The sequence below is a fragment of the Felis catus genome, chromosome B2 (assembly GCF_018350175.1).
Source record: "Felis catus isolate Fca126 chromosome B2, F.catus_Fca126_mat1.0, whole genome shotgun sequence".
Taxonomy (NCBI): domain Eukaryota; kingdom Metazoa; phylum Chordata; class Mammalia; order Carnivora; family Felidae; genus Felis; species Felis catus.
In genome coordinates this window covers 104197094-104218699 of record NC_058372.1, presented here as the reverse complement: position 1 = coordinate 104218699, position 21606 = coordinate 104197094, and the positions used below count along the sequence as shown (strand labels likewise).

Sequence of the window (21606 nt, the reverse complement as noted above, 5' to 3'; positions counted from 1 at the left end):
CTAGAGTGTACCTTTTTAATAAGTGCCTTATATGAAAACAAGTGACACATCATAAATGAGTTGAGAGTGCTCTCTACTAGTGAAAATGGCGGAGGGTTGATCCATTCAAACTCTTTGCCCAGTTGTACTTGGGATCCAGGGCACACATCTGTGAGACGGCTCTCCCAGATAAGGGGAAGTAGAGCAAACCCCACTGCCTGTCAGGATGGCTGTCCTGATCTCAGCTTCACTAGCTCCTGAGGTCCTGCCAAAGAATTTAGTAAGAACTCATGTAGACCTGGAGGCCAAAATTGAACAGAAAGAGCCCCTGCAGTAGCACACATGTGGCCCTTCTTCTCCTTCTCTCTCCTTGTCCCGTAGTCTGTGTGTGTGTGTGTGTGTGTGTGTGTGTGTGTTTCAGAAATAGTACATAAGAGATGGGAAATTAAATGTCTCTGTGGGAAAAAGCAGTGTTTCAGGTTCTCAGCATTTTAGTCAGCTGCTGTCATATTTTTCCAGACTGTAAATGTATTTTGAAGCTATTAAAATCTATTCATAGTGATGAAAAAAGGTAGGAACTCAATGGTTCTTTCCCAATTGCTATTTGTCCAATAACAAATACCTAAACACTTTAATTAGCCTTTTTATTTGCCCTATGGCGGCAAAATAATCCTCCTCATCTATGTGGGGGAAACAAATCTGTGCTGGGAACATAGCAAGACAAAAACCTCCCTGGGCTAGTCTGTTTGTCCAAGAGTATGGATTTTGGCAGCTGCTTTAAGAGTTGGGCTCCCTGATGAGGGCGCTGGTCTCTTTTGGGTGTGGGAAAGGAGAGGTAGAGAGGCCGGGAATCTCTTTTAAATCACAGACGAAAGGAAACCAGGAAGTAAGGAGAAATTATTTCAGTCTGCTCATAGCTCAGGATGTTAAAGGCAGTAACCTCAGCTGGTTGGTTAATCATTAGCAAAAAGGAAAGAGCAGCGGAGGTCAGGACTGGCCAAACCACAGAGACGGACTTGAAGCAGGGAGAGAGCTCCTGGAAGAGGCAAGATGTGATCTTACCTGGTGTTAACCTCTTTCTCGTAATAACTTTTCCTTGGGACGTAAAGCAAGATGACTCTTTTCTGTTCCCAGACATTTGTCTAAATAAAGCCCTCTTAATTTTGTTTTTGCTGTGGGATTCCTAAGCAGACCAGAAGAAAAGGCATCTTCCCTGAGCGGCTGCCCAGCTCCTGCTCGGTTTTGCTCTAGGGCAGCCGCTCTGGCCACAAAAAGCAAGCAGGTGAGTGTCCCCAAGCGGGGCTCGCCGCAGGCAGATCTGCCCCATTGTTGTGAAACAGGGCTTTGCACGCTCTCCGAAGCCAGGGGAATTGGTGCTGACTTCCAAGTTGCCCGGTGGAAGAAGAGAGTGGATCTGCAGAGACTGAAAGGAGAGGGAGAAGCCCCTCTCCTCTCCTCCCTCCCAGGGCACCATGGGCAACATTTGTGTGAGGTTCTTGACGTACTTAAAGCCCTGTCTCCCATGCCTGTTCCAGGAGGCCGACAAGCCGGTGGTGATTGAGAACCCAGTGGCCCGCTGCTCCCCTGATGCTTGCAGGTCACAGAGTCAGGAGCTCAGGAGAAGCTGTGGTCACCACTTTGTGGCTCTGTTTGATTACCAGGCTCGGACTGCAGAGGACCTGAGCTTCCTCGCAGGCGACAAGCTCCAAGTCCTGGACACTTCCCAGGAGGGCTGGTGGTTCGCCAGGCACTTGGAGAAAAGGGTATATAGCTCTGGGCAGCTGCTGCAGGGCTATATTCCTTCTAACTATGTGGCTGAGGACAGGAGCCTGCAGGCAGAGCTGTAAGTAGTACAAACCCATACTTTATTTCTCAACTCTCTGAGGGTGGGTAATGAGTTTTCCTTCTTATCTGCAACCCCCTAATTTCCAAAGAGCTACCCAGAAAGTATGAGGAAGTACTGGCAAGAACCTTTTCATTGAAACACACCTCTACTGTTAAGAGTGAAACTGGCAGGTAATTGTTGTTGAAATGACTTCTATTACCATATGTATACCCGTGGGCCCTGGGTGTTCATCAACATTAACAAATGGTGCATCTAATACTCTACCTTTTCTTTGGCTGTAAAATATGTCTCACTTTAAAAAGAGAACTGCATTTCATTTGCAAGTATATCATATATGTAAATCACACCTTCAAATCTAAAGTTCAGCTCTCTCTCTTTTAAAACTTTTGAAGCATCAACGCCCAACCCTAACTCTAATTTTAATCCCTTTTCATCCTGTTAGACACACACAGAGCCAATTAACATCAGGGTAGCATTTGGAAGATGCTAATTTTTCACTGCATTTTCCCAGTGAAATGATGACTAGACATTTTTCTTTGAGTTCCAGATATGGACTTAGGCTACACAAATTGTGATAGTTTGGGGTTTTATTATGATTAGAAACTGACCAGCTATAGATATTTAGTAAGTTTTAACAACAACAACAAAAATATAATGGCTGTATTTCCCCAGAGGAGGAGATAATGACTAATCTGATATTTGGAAAAAAAATTCTATGATTATGGTGGACCCACAGAGGAAAATTTTATATACACCCATCCATCCATCCATGCAAGTGCCAGGCACAGCAGAGGCATGGTAAGTGGAGGAGGGGTAGGTTATGCTAGTGGTGGTTGAACATAAAGTAGATAAAGCACAGTCTTGACAATGGATACTTGAGGTTTGGTGGGTTGAGAAGCAATTGGGGACTATTACTGGCCCTAACTTTGTTACTGCCTGGTTCCAGTGAAACCCAAGACTGGGAATGTCTCCCAGGACTTATTTTATGGAATGTATCTTGGTAGAGGAACCACTGAGGATTCACTTATTTTCTCATATGTTTCTCTTTTTTATGAGAATTGCAGCATCCTTTACTAGCCTAAGGAATAAAATGGCAAGGAAGTGCCAATCAGGCAGTATTGCTGCATTCCAAACTCAAATACAAATACAAAAGGAAGGTTGGTAATTTTTGAGATTCTTTCCAACACTAGGAACCTATATGTGTTAAAAAAAAAAAGGGGGGGTCTTATTTTATGCCTAAATAGAAATGAATTGAAATCTAGACTTTTGATGAATGGAATTGATCAATTCTCAAATGAGAAAATCATCTGTTTGAACATGTATTTTCTGTGATAATCTATAGGAAATATCTTTATTTATTCACCAAATGCTTGCTTATGTGCATTTATGTTTTCACTACTATATGATTTATGGATATGGTATGATAATGTATGGTATTATGTATGTTTTAAATTCAGCAAAACATATGCATACTAGACAAATAAATACTAGAATATTAATACTAGAGCCTTGAATTCATAATCTAATATTTTTATCATTCTATTTATTTATTTTTTTCATCATGATAAGCAGACTCTTTAATTCCCATCTCCTATTTCCCCCATCTCCCCATCCACCTCCCCTCTGGTAACAACCAGTTTGTTCTCTATAGTTAAGAGTCTGTTTCTTGGTTTGTCTCTCTCTTTTTTTCTTTGCTTTTCTCTTCTGTTTCATAAATTTCATATGAATGAGATCATATGGTACCTGTCTTCCTCTGATTGATTGCACTTACATTATACTGTCTAGCTCTATCCATGCTATGTTGCAAATGGCAAGATTTCATTCTTTTCATGGGTAAATAATATTCCATTATATAAATGTATGAGATATATGTATATATATACATATGTACATGTATATACATGCATATGTATATATATGCATATTCATGTATATGTATATATATGTATATATATACATATATCTCAGATACATATATCACATCTTTATCCATTCATTTATTGATGGATACTTGGGCTGCTTCCATAGTTTGGCTATTATAAATAATGCTGCAATAAATAAAGGAGTGCATGTATCCCTTTGAATTAGTGTTTTTGTATTTTTTGGGTAAGTACACAGTAGTATGATTACTACATTTTAGGATAGTTTTATTTTTAGTTATTTGAGGAAGCTCCATACTGTTTTCCACAGTGGCTTCACCAGTTTGCATTCCCACCAGCTCTGCAAGAGGGTTCCTTTTTCTCTACAACTAGGCCAACATTTGTTGTTTCTTGAGTTTTTGGTTTTATCCATTCTGACAGGTATGAGGTAATATCTCATTGTAGTTTTGATTTGCATTTTCCTGATGATGAGTGATGTTGAGCATCTTTTCATGTGTCTGTGGGCCATCTGTGTGTCTTTTTTGGAGAAATGTCTGTTCATGTTTTCTATCCATTTTTAATTGAATGATTTTTGGGGGGGGGTACTGAGTTGTATCAATTCTTTGTATATTTTGGATACTAACCTTTTATCAGATATGTCATTTGCAAATATCTTCTCCCATTCACTAAGTTGCCTTTTAGTTTTGTTGATTTTTTCCTTTGCTGTGCAGAAACCTTTTATTTGATGTAGTCCTAATAGGTTATTTTTGCTTTTATTTCCCTTGCTTCAGGACACATATCTAGAAAAATGTTGCTAGGGCCAGCGTCAGAGAGATAACTACCGTGGTCTTTTCTAGGATTTTTATGGTTTCAGGTCTCACATTTTGGTCTTTAATCCATTTTGAATTTATTTTTGTGTATGGTGAAAGAAAGTGGTCCAGTTTCATTCTTTTGCATGTGGCTGTCTAGTTTTTCCAACAATATTTGTTGAAGAGACTGTCTTTTTCCCATTGTATCTTCATTTCTCCTTTGTCAAAGATTAATTGACCACATAAATGTGGATTTATTTTTGGGTTTTCTATTTGATTCCAATGATTTATGTATCTGCTTTTTGCCAGTACCATATTATTTTAATTTTTGTTTTTCTTTTTCAAGACTGCTTTGGCTATTCGAGGTCTTTTTTGGTTCCATACAAATTTTAGGGTTGCTTGTTCTAGTTCTGTGAAAAATGCTGTTGGTATTTTGATAGGGGTTGCATTGAATGTGTAGACTGCTTTGGGTAGTAGAGATATTTTGACAACATTTGTTCTTCCAACCCATGAGCGTGGAATGCCTTTTCATTTCTTCATGTCATCTTGAATTTCTTTTATCAGTGTTTTATAGTTTCATATTTGCAAATGACATGATACTATACATAGAAAGCTCTAAAGACTCCACCAAAAAAAAAAAACCCACTAGAACTGATAAATGAATTCAGTAAAGTCGCAGGATACAAAATCAATGCATAGAAATCTGTTGCGTTCCTATACACTAATAATGAAGCAGCAGAAAGTGAAATTAAGAAGACAATCCCATTTACAATTGCACCAAAAACAATAATATATCTAGGAATAAACTTAACCAAAGAGGTGAGAGACCCGTTCTCTGAAAACCATAAGGTACTAATTTTACATACATTCAATACATACTACTGCTTAGGATCTCTGTTTGCTCATCTGTAAGGTCCCTGATTTCACCCAGATCTCTGGATTCTCTGATTGTCTGGAAACATGAGCTTTTTTTTTTTTTTTTTTTTTTTTTTGTGGAACATGAGCTCTTAATGTTTCATATGTAGTGGTTTAGCTACATACTTGACAGACAATGCTGAGGAAAGCAAGTAAACTGAAATAAAATAAGCAATTCAAAAGTGATAACTTTCTGGGTAACAGGCTCAAGCACAGTGTCCTTGCTTATTTGGATTCTATTTGCCTAACAAACACAAAATAAGACAACTAAAATTTTGTGACTATTTTTTATTCTTATGGGCTATCTGTAACCAAGAATACTTTTCTTTGATGCACATAATTCCTGACCTCATTCCTCTTGGAATTTGTTCTCAGCAGTGTTCCAATGTGTCACTACCAACCTATATCTTGGGATCTTCATCCACTGGAATAAAAACTTGTTGCCCAGATGTTGCCACTGGGCCTCCTGGTTAGTTCAGGCCATTTCTTTTCTTTCAAGTGTACACCATGGCCTTCATCTATGATCTTAGGTTGTTAATGAGGGTGCTTGCCACCAAAAGGCTAAATTCCTTCAATACTTTTAGTGCAGGGAGCTGTCACCTCTAGAATTCTAGTCCATTTCAGGTAGTGGTGATTTTAACTTAACAATTAAGCAGTTAACAGTCTTATGAGTAAAAGTGTCCGAGTGGCCCACACAGTGCCTTAATACTTGGGGAGTTACACAAAGATGTCTTTTAATGTCTTTTTTCATTGAGTTTTTCAAAGTTATACTTCATTTTTTACTTTCAAATACTGTGGAAGTTAATGTAGGTTTTTTTGGTTTTTGTTTTTTTTTACGATGAGCTCAGAATATAGTATTAAGATTATTATTTACATTTACATATGTGAGATTAGAGGCAATGGGAAACCAGTGAGAATTAAGTCATCTAATTTCTAATTAGATTAGTTAAACACAATGCCTATTAGTATTCATTTGTTTGTGTCTTTATTCTTGAGTTGTCATAAGAAAACAATGCAAATACTTTTGGAGTTATTAGTGTCAGGGCAAACCAGTTGAAAGTTTTAGCATTTGGCTTTTTTTTTTTAATACTAAGAAGTAGAGATGTTAAAAAAAGAACTATAGTATTGTTAAAAGATAAACCAATTTAATACTTGGTTGTTATTCAACTTTGAAGTGCTTTACCTTTTCTGAATATCTTACGTTAAGTGATATAATAAACCCGTTCTTAATGACTTATTTTGTCACTAGGAAGAATCATTGTATTACCTCACCTTCAATTTGAATTCCTAGATTCTTTCATAGATGAGTGTTTTTCTTCAACATTTCAACATGGAATTTCTCAAAACCCTTACTCTTAGTGTCTGATTACTCAGAACTCCCTTTATATTTTTTATTCGCAGTGTTTTTAGAGACATAAAGTTCATCCAGAAAATAATGGTATGGAAATTACACATAAATCTTCAAGCCAAGCACAATGGCTTTAAGTTCTATGAGTTTATTGTAAAAAAGTTTAACTAATGCAATATAGTGATGAAAAGCAAAATAATCAGCAATTGTGTAATTTACACGTAGCATCATTTATCTACAGGGGGTTTAAAAAGTTGTTTGCCTGATTGTTAAGTGTGTATAAAAGTGTGGGAAAGCATTTAGTGAAAAGTTTCTTCTCCTTCTATTATTGCCATGTAAAGGCAGATTGTTTCCAGTTCCTCTCCTATTCATCATGTTATGAACTGCTTTGAAAAAAAATATTTGTAATTTATAATTTTGTTGGTAGTTTATGCTATGAAATAAAAGTGTTAGAATTTTATGAAGTATAAAGGTAAGAGAACTTCTTTCTATCCATTTAGGACATATTTTCCTAATTGTGCTCCTTTTTAATGTGTCAACTAGAGTTACGTCAAAATTTCATCTAACTTACGGTCATTGCCATTGTTTGGCTTGAAGAAAATACTAAGAAATAAAATGGTATGTTCTTAGGAAGAGAATTCTTTTACCCCACCATTTAAAAATAGAATTGGAGCCTCATTATTTGGTTATTTGAATACTGCTAAATTTAATAACTATCCAATACAAGTTGTACATAGTGTTCCTAGTTATTTTCAAACTAGGTATCCGTCGACTTCTTTCTCAGCTGAGAAATGAAGCCACCTTTTGATCTTGTTAAAGGTAGAGTAACAATGTGGTTTAAAAATTAAAATTATTATAAATAAATACATACAGACATACAGACATACAGGCATCAGAATATATAGATTTTGAGTATAATTTGGCATACAATGTAACATTAGTTGCAGGTGTACAAGATAGTGATTGGACAAGTTTATATATTACGTTCTGTTGACTACAAGTGTAGCTACCATCTGTCCCCATATGTCCCCATTTTAATACCATTTACTATATTTTTGTGCTGTGTCTTTTATCCCCGTTATTTATTCATTTCATAACCGGAAACCTGTATCTCCCACTCCCCTGCACCCATTTTGCCCAACCCCTATCTTCCTCCCCTCTGCCAGCCATCAGTGTGTTTTCTGTACTTATAGGTCTGATTCTGTTTTTTTATTTTTTCATTTGTTTTTCATTTTGTTTTGTTTAGATTTCACTTATGAGTGAAATCATGTGGTATTTGTCTGCTTAGTCTGACTTATTTCACTTAGCATAATACCTTCTAGGTCCATCCATGTTGTCTCAGATGGCAGGATCTCATCTTTTTATGACTGCATAATATTTCATTATATACATATATACATACATATATATATGTATGTATATATATGTATGTATATATATATATATGTATATATATGTATATATATATATACACACACACACCCCATCATTCTTCTCTGTTCATCTATTGATGGACACTTAGATTGCTTCCATATCTTGGTTATTATAAATAATACTGCAATAAACATAGGGGTGCATATCTTTTCAAATTAGCGTTTTCATTTTCTTTGGGTAAATACCCATTAGTGGAATTTTTTGATAATACAATATTTATATTTTAATTTTTTGAGGAACTTCCATACTATTTTCCACAGTGGCTATACCAAAGGCATCGTAATATTCACAAACCAATCTGACATATCTACTTTGAGTAGTTTAAATCACTAGAAAATCACCGACAGGCAATTCATCCTATAATTGTTCTTTTTTCCAGATCATTTATTTCTTTCCCTTTGTGATAGTTTTCAGGGAAGACTAAATGGATATATGTGGAAAATGAAAATTATTCATTTTCAGTTTCTCCCCACTAAGACAAAATATATTTAAATACCATACTTTTAGAAGCTAAGTGAAAAAGAGGTTTCTATATAAAAGTAAAATGTATTATAAGAATACATATAGCTGTTTATCAAAGTAAATGTTTCAGATAAATCCAAAAGAATTTTAGGACAAATAATTTAAGTTAATTAGAAAAATGTATTACTACGTGACTGTATTACCAATAGAATTATGATGTTTTCTCTCCTAATCCTTTTATTGTGAAATAACAATATGGTGCCAAAATAATTAATTTATAAAACATTACATCTCAGATATAATATGGTTTTTCATGTTAGTATAACTATTATGTTTATGTTAACATAACTGTGTTTCTCATAATTTGTTATATAACGAATTTTTATGTACATTGTCACCATTTTGGGGACGAATGATAGGTAACTGCTAAATTAAAATAAATTTTATAAGAATAATGGCAAAATTATAGAAGTGAGGAAAAGAGGATCCAACTAAACTGCATTAAAATCACAAAATTTAAGTGTAATTAATAGTTTAAAGTAATTGATAGATAGTAATATTTGATTACAGTATTTGAAGTTATCTTTGAGAAGTAATAAGTGACATGGTATGGAATCATTAAAGTTAATAGGAATAATTCTTAATCTTTTAGTTTCTTTTAATTTATTTTATTTATTATTATTATTATTTTTTTTTTCAAGTAGGCTTTTTGCCCAGCCTGGAGCCCAGTGTGGGGCTTAGACTCATGACCCTGAGATCAAGACCTGAACTAAGATTGAGTTGGAGGCTTAACTAACTGAGCCACCTAGGCACCCAATTCTTAATCTTTTCTTTTATATAATATATATATTAAAATTTTTTTTAATGTTTATTCATTTTTGAGAGACAGAGAGACAGAGTGCAAGCGGGGGAGGGGCAGAGAGAGAGGGAGACACAGAGTCCAAAGCAGGCTCCAGGCTCTGAGCTGTTAGCACAGAGCCCCATGTGAGGCTTGAACCCACGAACCATGAGATCTTTACCAGAACTGAAGTCGGACCCTTAACCTACTGAGCCACCCAGGCACTTCTTAATCTTTTCTAAGAAAATTGATAATACTTTGAAAGTTTCAATTGCAATATACCATTCAAACTCTTTTCTAGTAACAGTATAGATTTTTCTTTTCAGGTTTTCAACAAGTTAATAATGATGGAAAAAATTTTATGTGAGTGAAATAACGCATAAGCTGCTATGCTTCAGTCCTAAAGATTAGAACCTAGATTTCAACTTAATCAAATTCATTTTGTGAAAGAAAAATATTCTGTTGGTTTTTCAAATTGGTTTTTGTTCAAGAGAATTTCTTCAAATGTATAGTTTGTCTCTGTAGATACATCCTGATGTTGTTTTTATTTTATTTTATTTTTAATGTTTATTTACTTTTGAGAGAGGGAGAGAGAGAGAGAGAGAGAGAGAGAGAGAGAGAGAGAGAGAGGCAGAGAGAGAAGGAGACACAGAATCCAAAGCAGGCTCTGAGTTGTCATCACAGAGCCTGATGTGGGGCTCAAACCCACGAACCAGGAGATCATGACCTGAGCTGAAGTAGGGTGTTTAACCAACTGAGCCACTTAGGAGCCCTTCCTGGTATTATTTTTTTGATAAATGAAGGTCAAGCTTCTCACCAAATTGACATTGTCAAGGTAGATACAAACTTCTATATAGTAAAGTAGGGCTAACTTTTGTTAAGCTGCTATTATGTTTCCTCCTCTAGGTCTTGAAGCTCCCAAGAGAAAACAAACAAACAAATAAACAAACAAGGTTTTACTTCAACTAACTGCCTGATTATCAGCTCAGAAAATTCCCTTTGGGTTTTCCAACTCTCAGTACCACAATGAGATACCACTATGTCACAAATAAAAATCAGAGCAATCTTTGGACTTTTCTGCTGGATATTTTAACTAGGTCCAAATGTTAGTGGCACAGAGTTTCAACTGAAATATAATGTTAATTGCCCTTTTTATGTGCTTAAGAACACAGGCTGTGCAACCAGTTGATCTAGATTGGAGTTTGGCTCTGTCATGACTTGAGCAAATTATTTGACCCCTCTGCCTCAGATTTGTAAAATAGGAATGAAAATGACATCTATCTTGTAAGGTCATTATGTAACATAAATGAGATTATTTGTGCAAAAAGCATACACCACAGAGAACCTGACATATAATAAGGGCTTCATAAATGTTACCTATTATCGAATTGCATGGCTCCCCATTTACTTCTGTCTAAATAGATCATACTTTGTGCATCTCCACTCTAGCCTCAGCTCACAATATTCTTTCCCTAGAACAGGTTTCATACGCTGAACATCTTTTAGTCTTTTTTCCATACTTTCTGTCACCTGCAGTCTTGGGCTTCATCCACATGGTCAGACTTGTCCTGCCTGCAAACCTCTCCCTCCTCTTGTCCTGAGCAACTTTCACGCATCTTCAGTCTCACTCTGTTTGTTCTTCTCTCCCTGAAGCCTTTCTTGACTTGTTGAACTAGGTTTGGTGTTCCTGCTTAGAGCCTTTAACATTTATCATCATTGCTTATCCATTTTCTGCGAGACTATGCACTTTGGGTGTGGGAGGTGGAGAAAGAAGCCATTGCCCTGGGTCCCAGAGCTTAGTGTGGTACCTGTGCACAATAAGCACTCATGAACATTGGCTGGGTAAATGAATAATTAAATGAATGTTTGCTTATCTATAAATCTCAGATCTTTTAAAGAGCAGCTGACAAAGCCAACTTTTTTTCTTAACAGTTGCTCTCTGTGTTGTTTTTTTACCTACCAGAAATATCTAATGAGTTTCCTCACTCATGCATTGGGCATTTTGCATTCTTTTCTCAATGAATTGTTCATGTCTCAATTTTTGGTTAGACTCATAGTCATAAGAGTATAATTTCCAGGTCCCAGAAATTAATGACTCTAATCTACTTCTGGGGGAAAAATACTTAGGGGCCACAAATTGATTTGAATATTGTCCATAGTGTAGAATGACCATCAAACCAGAAACAGATTATGAATCTCATTGAAATGGTATTTCAAAATCACAGACATGCATATTAAACTATACTGTGGTTATATTTAGAGTAAAGGAATTATTGGCCTGAGCTCTTAAATGGATAGAAAACCAAAACCCAATTTACAAAATTAATGTTGTAGGGCCAGACTTATAATTTCAGTTTTTATGCTTAACATACATAATTTCAAATTATTATGTATATGAAATATTTTTCAGTTTGTGCATGCTGAAAGTTTGATGCTTTTACTGAATATTAATAGATTTTCTCTGTCACATTCTAAAACATTATCAAACGCAATAATTATATGTTCTTTTTACTGGTTTTCTTACTAATTAACTGCTGATTTCTCTGCAGCATTTTCTGATTCCGTTTTTAATGGGAGTTCTTAACACTTGTTAGTACTGGAAAGATTGGACCAATTTTTCTGGGGGAAGATAGTTATGCAGATTGACAGTAGCTTGAATGCTATTTTAGACCTCCTTATGGAGCTATTTTCCTGAAGCCCATAACTTTAGTATTAGTTTATGTGGATTTTTTTTGAAGATCAACCTAACAAGAATTTTGCTAAACTTATAGATATAAATGTAGATCATGTGATCTGTATTATACCCCTTCTTGCTTTTTTGACTAATTTCAGATTCCATATGGACTGTCTCTTGTGTGTGATCTTGTTGTCATGATTTCATTTTTTTCTCCAAAGGTTCTCAATTAGATTTATTTGCTATTTAAAAATTGAATTAATTTTAGTGTTAGATTATATAGTGTTTTTAAAAAATATTTATTTGTTTTAAGACACAGAGAGAGTCAAGCGAGGGAGGGGCAGAGAGAAAGGGGGGGAGAAAATCCCAAGCAGGCTCCATGTTGTCAGCACAGAGCCCCTTGTGGGGCTTGATCTCACAAACCGTGAGATTATGACCTGAGCGGAAATCAAGAGTTTGACACTTAACTGACTGAGCCACCCAGATGCCCCAAATTCTTTAATGTTTTTACTTATGTCTCCTTTTTCATTTATATGGAATATTTTGTAGTACCTTTAAATTCAAACTAAATTTCTCAGTTGGAGATTTTTTAATGAATTATTTGCTTTTTGAAGGGTAAAATGAGAATGCAATTCAAGAAGTGCTATAACTAAAAACTTTTGTAATTCAAGAAATGCTAATACTAAGAGCTTTTAAACTTTATATTAGGTATCTATTTTGAAAGGCATTTAAAATCTTATATCAAAATAAATATTTCCATTAACACAAATGTTGCATACCACATTGGCAGCATGATTTGGGCGATTCAGAAGAATCCCATATGGTTCCTATGGAAAGGCAGTATTGTTGGTAGATTTAAAGTCACTTTAATGCTCTTCCAATCTCACATATATCTTTTTTCTATTTATGAATATTAATCAATTACGACATACCAAGATTCTCATTGCAAGAAGGACATCATCTTGCAAGCTCCAGAATTGTCCTGCTTGCAAAGTCGCTTCCAGGAAGTCATCTCTGGGGGATGCCTGTGTCATTTCTGTGAAGTAGGACTCAGAACATTTTCTCCAAAATCTTCTCAGCATTTCTAGTGATTGAGAAAGATGGAGTCTATGGGAGTCATGTATCCATTCACAAAATATAAACATTTTGTGTATATTTATTTTATTAAAGGCATTCTTTTTATACAGTGGGAGATACCAAAATGGATAAGACAGTGCTCATTCTCCACAGAATTTTAACAGTCTCTGGAGGTAAGACAAATAAATCAAGAATGTATAGTGCCCGTCAGCCAAAGACCACCAGGAATACACCTGTACTGGTTTATTACTCATTGCAGGGAAGGAGAACACAGCATGGACACCAGTGGAGCATCTCAGTAAGAGCATGTTAGGAAGGATACATTATAGAGTTTGGGGTGTAATTTTGGAGAGAGTTTAAAGAAGCAGGGCTTTGCTCTGGATTGACTGCTGTCAGGAGGTAAGGATAACTATACGATTAGGTATTTTAATAAATTTTGTTGAGAAGGAGGGAGACTAGTTCCAGATTAAGGCTACAATTGGTAAAGAAACAATAGTCATTTGTATTAGCCAAGATAAGTAGATATTTGGTCATTTTTGTGGTTGGACAATGTCCCTGCTTTTGTGGGTATTCAGATGTGATTAAGAGTGATCTGATCTTGTTTTTGACTTGATCCATCATGGTCACAGGGTGGCCTCGTCTGATGTTGATGTTCTGTGAGACTGTTTATGTTCAACAGAAGAACACCAAGGCCTAGTTATAAGTGCCAGGCCGGCTCTTGGATGTCAGGGGGCTTTTATTTCTCTTTCTCAGCTAGTATAAGACAGATGCTGATACATGCCATAAGGGCAGCACAGACTGTCATGTAGCTTGCACTTCAGAAAATAATTGTTTAATGGAATGAAGAAGCCAATACGTGGATCAGTACTGCTTTGGGGAAAAAAATCACACCATTCTTTTAGGGTTTAGCTGATAAGACCCTTTCCTAATTTTTCCTACCTTCATAGGAAGAATTCATAATTTGTTCTTCCTATAATTTTGTATTTCTTGTTAGTAGAATAATGGATGTAAAGATGGAGTTTTGCAGGCATTATAAGAGGTGTTATAGATGTGACAGGAATAAGAATCGCAGAGTATTATAGACTTCACAAGGGTTATAAGAACCATACAGTGAGAATCTAACAGGAGAAGGGGCTGAAGATCAATTCTTTAGAAATGCTCATGGTTTTGGTAAGTGCAGTGAGTGTATAGATTACAGTAATGGTTCCATTTGTTCACACCCTCTTGCATCCACATTCTTGGGAAGTCTCCTCCCACACAAACTCTCAATTTGGCCAATTAACTTGTCTTGGTCAATAGAACAATAGGAAATGTGACAAAAACAGAGATTGAAAAGTGCTTGCATGTTGGGACTTGCTTTCTTATTGCCCTTGGAGTTCTGCAGCTACCTTGAGAAAATCCCAGGCAAAAACCCTGGAGGGTGAGAGACCAGGTGAAGAGAGGGCTTATTTGTCCCACCTGACTTTCTAGCTGACTGGAGACTCATGGTCAAGCCTAGCTAAGATCAGCCGAGCCTGTTCCAAATCACTCCCAAATTAGATTTGTGAGTTAACTATATAGTTGTTTTGAAGCAAAACCTAACTAATCCAAGGAAGAAGAGCCCCTGAAAGAAGCAGTCAAGAATTCATGAAAGTAGAAAAAAAACAAAGGGCATATTTTTCAAAACAGGGAGATAGAATGTCAAGAAAGAGATTTGTGGCCAAATGCTAAAGAAAGATCAGAGTAACAAGAAAGGGGTAAAAACTATTAGAATTGCTTGGAGATTACTGATAACACTAACATGAAATTTTATAAAGTAATTATGGATGATGTCATGAGATAAAGAGAGTTTAATGAGGAACTTCATGTTCTGTCTAGGACTCTGCTCTGGGAGGGTTAGGCTGGGCTGAGCCATAGGAAAGAGTATTATATTATATGGCTCTACACACGTGACTTGGGTACATCCTGAAATTCAGCGAAGGGAAAGCAAAATCAAAAGAGGCAGTGGAACCCAGCTGCCTACATCTCTGAACAGAGCATGTATGGTCCTAAGGACGTGTCTGTTTGGCTGGGACTTACCAAAGGTTTCACCCTCCATAGGGCATCAAAGTTAGTGGTAGCTTTTCAACATCCTCTGGTGGGTTTGGATATTTGGCATTTGGAGGGTGGGGTAGAGTGGGCATAGGCTGAGGGTTCATCTTTAGTGTGGTCGGTTTGGCCTTCTCAAAATTGTTGGAAAAATTAATGAGTTTTTCTCTTTGGTGCCACACACCTAAAATTTTGGGTCATGTGGGAAGATTGAACTAATTCTAGGTCTTAAAGTAGAGGCAGCAGGGCGCCTGGGTGGCTCAGTCGGTTAAGCGGCCGACTTCAGCTCAGGTCACGATCTCGGGGTCTGTGAGTTGGAGCCCCGCATCGGGCTCTGGGCTGATGGCTCAGAGCCTGGAACCTGCTTCCGATTCTGTGTCTCCCTCTCTCTCTGCCCCTCCCCCATTCATGCTCTGTCTCTCTCTGTCTCAAAAATAAATAAAACCTTAAAAAAAAATTAAAAAAAAATAAAGTAGAGGCAGCAAATATATGTAACTTTTAAAGAAGTTTGTGAAGGAAAGGAGAGATACAGAATAGTGTGTTAAGGAGGCCTAATGAGAAGAACCTACTTGGAAATACTGAGTCAATTTAACAGCTCCTTAAAAATGCTTCAATACTTAATTATATACCTTACATCTACATTTTTATTTTATTTTTGCATCTACATTTTTAATACTTTCTATGGCATAGTAGTAGTACTATTTTACAAAATCAAAAGAATGCACTCAGATCCATTTATTCCAGTAATGTTTTATATACAAAAAGCAATATGTGGTCCTCTTTGCATTTTTCTAGAAGACAGATGGGGATTGTGTTAGGTAAGCCCTGACTGTTTTCTATTGTATATTACAGTTGTAGGATAGTCCTCTGTTTAGCTTCAGGCTATTATAGTACAGTGAATACAGTGATGTTTCAGATAAAAGCAATACAAAAGTGACTCAATGTCTTTTATCTGTATTATGCAATGGTTTAAAGGAAAACAGGTAGATACTGGGTTTGCTGCTGAATCACTTTGAACTCTGTGGTCTCTCTCATCACAATCCTAACTTAAAGGGTGCCTGGGTGATCAGTTGGTTGAGCGGCCGACTTGGGCTCAGATCATGATCTCATAGTCCGTGAGTTTGAGCCCCGTGTTGGGTTCTGTGCTGGCAGCTCAGAGCCTGGAGGCTGCTTTGGATTCTGTGTCTTCTTCTCTCTCTGACCCTCCCCCATTTGTGCTCTGTCTCTATTTTGAGAGAGACAGAGAGACAGAGCACAACTAGAGGGGCAAATAGAGAGGCAAACACAGAATCCAAAGCAGGTTCCAGGCTCGGAGCTGTCAGCACAGAGCCTGATGCAGGGCTTGAACCCACCAACCTTGAGATCATGACCTGAGCTGAAGTTGGACGCTTTACCTACTGACTAAGCCACCAATGTGCCCCTAAATGCCTATTAATAAGAGGGGATAATTTGTGGTTTATTTATTCAGTAGAGTATTAGACAATAGTGAAAATAATGAATTAAGTGGCATGTGACAGCATGGATGAATTTTGGAAGCATAATGTTGAGTGAAAAGAAAATTTCAAGAGATTGCATATAATACGATTCTATTTTATAAAGTCTACAAATAAGGAAAAACAAATAATATATTGTTTGGGTAGGCATGCAGGTTAGTAAAGTATAAAATAAAGTAAGGGAATGATAAACAGTAGCTATCGGATTTTCTCATCTGAGTATTATAAATTCCATACTTCTGCAAAACACTTAAATGCTTAGAAGTCACTTAGGTCATGAGACATAAAGGGTAGCAAATATGCTGGCCAAAAGGCCACATACAAATATTATGATTGAACATATATAGTTCATGATTTACCTTCCTCATAAAACTACTTTCACTGAATTATCCTTTATTACCCACCTAACATAAATAAGAAAGATATAAAAACATATAGCTTTTGCAATTTCTGTTGTCATTATACACTATGATTTTGAAGATACTCTTCCCTCAAATTTCAATGACAAGAATCTTTAACTTGTAGACCATAGACTCTTAGAGATAGGCTTAAGACAATCATGAATCCTCTGAAACGCTGTGTAATATTTGTGTGATGTAGGAGCACCTGGATGGCTCAGTTGGTTAAGCATCTAACTCTTGATTTCGGCTTAGGTCATGATCTCAGTGTCATGAAATCAATCCTTCATTGGGCTCCACATTGGTCATGGAGACTCCTTAAGATTCTTTCTCTCCCTCTCCCTTTGGCCCTCCCCCTGTTCACGATCTCTCTCTGTCTTAAAAAGAACAGAAATTTATGTGATGTATATTTGTACATTTTTTAGGATAAGGGGTTATAGGTTTTATAATGTTCTAATGGGGACCATGTTAAAAAAGCATACAAATCTGTATTATAAAGTTAGCAAAGGCACAGTTTGTTTGTTTCTCTTGAAAAATTGATTTACTTCCTTATAACAGATAAGAATTTTATTACATATCACATTTTTTTAAATTAAGTACCATGAAGCTCAGAGTCCAGTTAAATGCTTGTTCACAATAACCGTATTTGACCTTAAGTCTGGTTTATTTTCTTCCTTCTTTTTCTCTCTCTCCTTTTTTTTAGAATCCTTTTGGTTCTTAAACTATAGAACAAGTACTGAGTTTTGTAGGGGTCTGTTATTATAACCTACTTTATTACATAAATAATAATCATTCTAGACATGTTTTATATTTTAAAACCTTAACTTATAAAGAAAAAGTAATTTTGTATCTTTATATACTAATTAAGAATACATTTTTAAATGGTCTTTCTGAGTTTAGTTGAGAGACTAATTCTAAAGCAGCATGACAGGTTGTTGGGTAGATTACAATGAACAACTATTGGCCGAAACTCTACCTAGCCACTCCTTTATCTTGCTCCCAATTTTTTCCCCCTCATTCTAACACTAGTTGGTGGTGTCTCTCCTGCCTCTTACCTTGTTTGTTTCCTTCTCTGTTTCAACCAGGCATACATCTTTGTTTGCTGGAGAATTTCACACAATTTCCCTGCCCTTTCTACTTGTTTCCAGAATTGTAGTCAGTGTGTGTTTGTGCACGTGTAATTCAATCTGGTTATCTCTTGATCTGCAGAGTGAGGCAGGAAATTGCCCTCAGTAGGGGCTTCAAACCTGTGTGAGACCCACATGCATTTGAGGAGAAACACACAAGGAACAAAGAGAAGAATTGAAACAAAGGGAAGGAGGGGACTCAGTGGTTTAAAATGTGGGTGAAAAGAACAGATGAATTTTTAATAAACATCGCAAAAGATGTAAGGAACAAACAGAAGATCCCATGAGCAAAAATGAGCAAAGATAAACACCAGTATAAAGCTGGTGTTTAAGGAAATTAAATGAAGTGAGATTGTGAGAAAGTAGGAGAAAGGAAATTGGTGAGCAGGTCGATAATAGCATGGCCTGGTTTGTAGTTGAGGGAAGACTAGATACAGATACCTTGCTGAGAATGGAAATAAGTTGGGCAAATGTGGGCACGTAGGAAAGTTCATGATTCTAGGCTTATGTTATTTTAACTGTGTTTAAAAAATTATCCCTGTGCTTTTACATTTGTGTTACATAAACGTTTATACTGAGGAGACTATATAACAAGATGAGGTTTTTCTTTTTTTTTTTTTTTTCAACGTTTATTTATTTTTGGGACAGAGAGAGACAGAGCATGAACGGGGGAGGGGCAGAGAGAGAGGGAGACACAGAATCGGAAACAGGCTTCAGGCTCTGAGCCATCAGCCCAGAGCCCGACGCGGGGCTCGAACTCACGGACCGCGAGATCGTGACCTGGCTGAAGTCGGACGCTTAACCGACTGCGCCACCCAGGCGCCCCAAGATGAGGTTTTTCAACTCAGGCTTTACTTTTGGGTCCACAGTGAGAAAAATAAAATGCCAATTACTGTCAACCAAAGTGACTTAAACCCTTTTCTTCATTCTACCCTCTTTTTGCCATCCAGTGATATAGTACACTTCAGTGTTGATTATCTTTCACGAGGCAAAAAGAAAACAACTGACAAAAATGCATACATTTATTGTACAAAAAATAAAACCAAGTACATGACTACTGGGACCTAAAAATGAATTGACCTCCTGTACTGTGGACAAATTGGGTTAAAGCAACTTCACAGTGATATAATAAGGCTTTAACATTCAGTAATGGAAAATTGACTGTATAGGCAAGGTGGTAAAACAAGGCTTTGGTAGGGAATTAAAAGAAGTTAATAGCCTTCCTTGGCCCCCAGTGATTTAGAAAGTCTCACAAAGAAAAGTACTGACACATTTGGGTGTGTCTGACATTCCCCCTTAGGGAAACCTGAAGGCTTGCTTTGTTATTTGCTGATTTAGTAGTTTTTAAAAAATGCTGTGTTCATAATAATAAAAACAACTTTTTTTTTTCTGATGACGTGTTCACAGGCAGAATATGAAATTGCTTTTGAGGAGCTAAAAAAAATAAATAGGTGAACACATACTGAGAAGGCTTACATAAACTCCTGCAGAGTTCCCGTGATGACTTTTCCTAGGACAGAGCCCACTTTATTTTGTTCACCTTATCTATACATTTACGTTTACAGTTAAGTAGACTGGTATTTATCTAGTGAAACTATTTCATTTATTTAATGGACAAAGTACCGTTAAAAAAAATCTTTTTCAAAGGAATATTTTCAGTTTGTTTGATTTTTGAAAGTAATTTGACAAAAATTAATCTTCAAATGCAAAGAAGGAGTATCTCCCAGGAATCTTTGCTCAATGGTTCTGGGAATATAAAATATGTCAATAAGCATTTTGGTTTAACATTTTAAACACATTGTCATACCTGACAGAGATCAGTCAGCACACTTCACGATTCAGTTTAGTGCAGTGGGTATTATGAGAAAAATGATCTCAACCTGGTTTTGAAACCTATGTTTTTATCCATTTGACATTAATTTTAGCAACTTTTGGTTGCTATAATTTTGTGCCATTGTAGAGAAGTACGAGTGTAAGTAATGAATGGTTTAGTTTGATCCAGCAGAAAGTAAGTATATTTGCAGAGGGCAACCCAAGGAATTGGCAAGGTTCACTGCATTCCTGGAGCTTACCTTATCTAATGGGATCTCAGCCACTGCTGAAAGAGGGAAGAAAACGATCCCTGTTCCTTGAGGATTTGTCATGGAAAGAGGCTTTGTCCCAGCAAAAAAGGAAACTTTGTTATTTCTTCTTAAATTGCTGATCTATTTTCAGAAACTCAGTATTTGTTCAGACAAACTTATTAAAAAAGAGCAGATAGATCTCCTGCATGTTCTTTTTCTATCCAGACACTTCCTAGAATGGAAAACTGAAATGGAATCATGTGTAATGAAACTTAGAGGTAATGATCCTGGAGAAAGAGAGCCAGAAAAACAGAAAGAGAATAGTTCAATTGAGGACAAGATGGAGAAAACTAAGGATATGAATAAGGGAGGAGAAGACAATATTTAAATTTCTATTACAAAGCAAAGTAACAAGTGTCAAAGATCAATGTGAATGTTCTCTACTGTAAACAGAAACCATAGAAACAGATATTCACCTGCTCACTATTTATTCACTAGTTGTTGCAACACAAAAACTCAGTACCTGTTAGCTTAACCGCCAATATTGGAAAAAAATAATCAGTAGAGTGGAGAATTAAGGAAAACATTTAACAATAATTCTATTTAAAGGTCGTTGAGTCAGAAAATTTGATTTTAAGGAGTAGCTACATGAATTATATGAAAGTTTTCCTTGTTTCTTCCTTTTTTTGATTTAGACATTTGTTACATTTAATTCAAGTTTATTAACTATTATGCACAATAGTTTGCTAATAAAATGTTATCAGATTATAACTTTGAAGCAGAATTTTCAATCATTATTAGGTAGAAGTTTTTTGTAAGTTCTTTTGATGGGTGTGTAGGACTGAGTAATGACTGTGGTCATATTAGAAAAGAATGAAAACATTAGCAAGTGTAGAACATGCCTGATTCTTCTTTTTTGTTTTGTTTTTGTTTTTTATTTTTATTTATTTTTATTTCAAAAGACTCATTTTTGTTAAAGTTTTAACTTTTTTTTGTTAATTTAATTTTTTAAAATTTACATCTAAATTAGCATATAATGCAACAATGATTTCAGGAGTAGATTCCTTAATGCCCCTTACCCATTTAGCCCATCCCCCCTCCCACACCCCCTCCAGTAGCTCTCTGTTTTCCATATTTATGAGTCTCTTATGCTTTGTCCCCCTCCCCCTTTTTATATTACTATTGTTTCCCTTCCCTTATGTTCATCTGTTTTGTCT

General features: G+C 36.2%; 1 protein-coding gene across 1 annotated transcript in view; it reads left to right on the top strand.

Moving 5' to 3' along the window:
* The first annotated feature begins 431 nt into the window (after nucleotides 1-431).
* FRK (fyn related Src family tyrosine kinase) overlaps nucleotides 432-21606 on the top strand; it is a 109234-nt gene continuing 88059 nt past the window's right edge. The window contains exon 1 of the mRNA XM_003986478.5: nucleotides 432-1822. Within this exon, the coding sequence (XP_003986527.2) occupies nucleotides 1452-1822 (371 nt within the window). The 5' untranslated portion in view covers nucleotides 432-1451. The remainder of the gene's footprint in view (nucleotides 1823-21606) is intronic.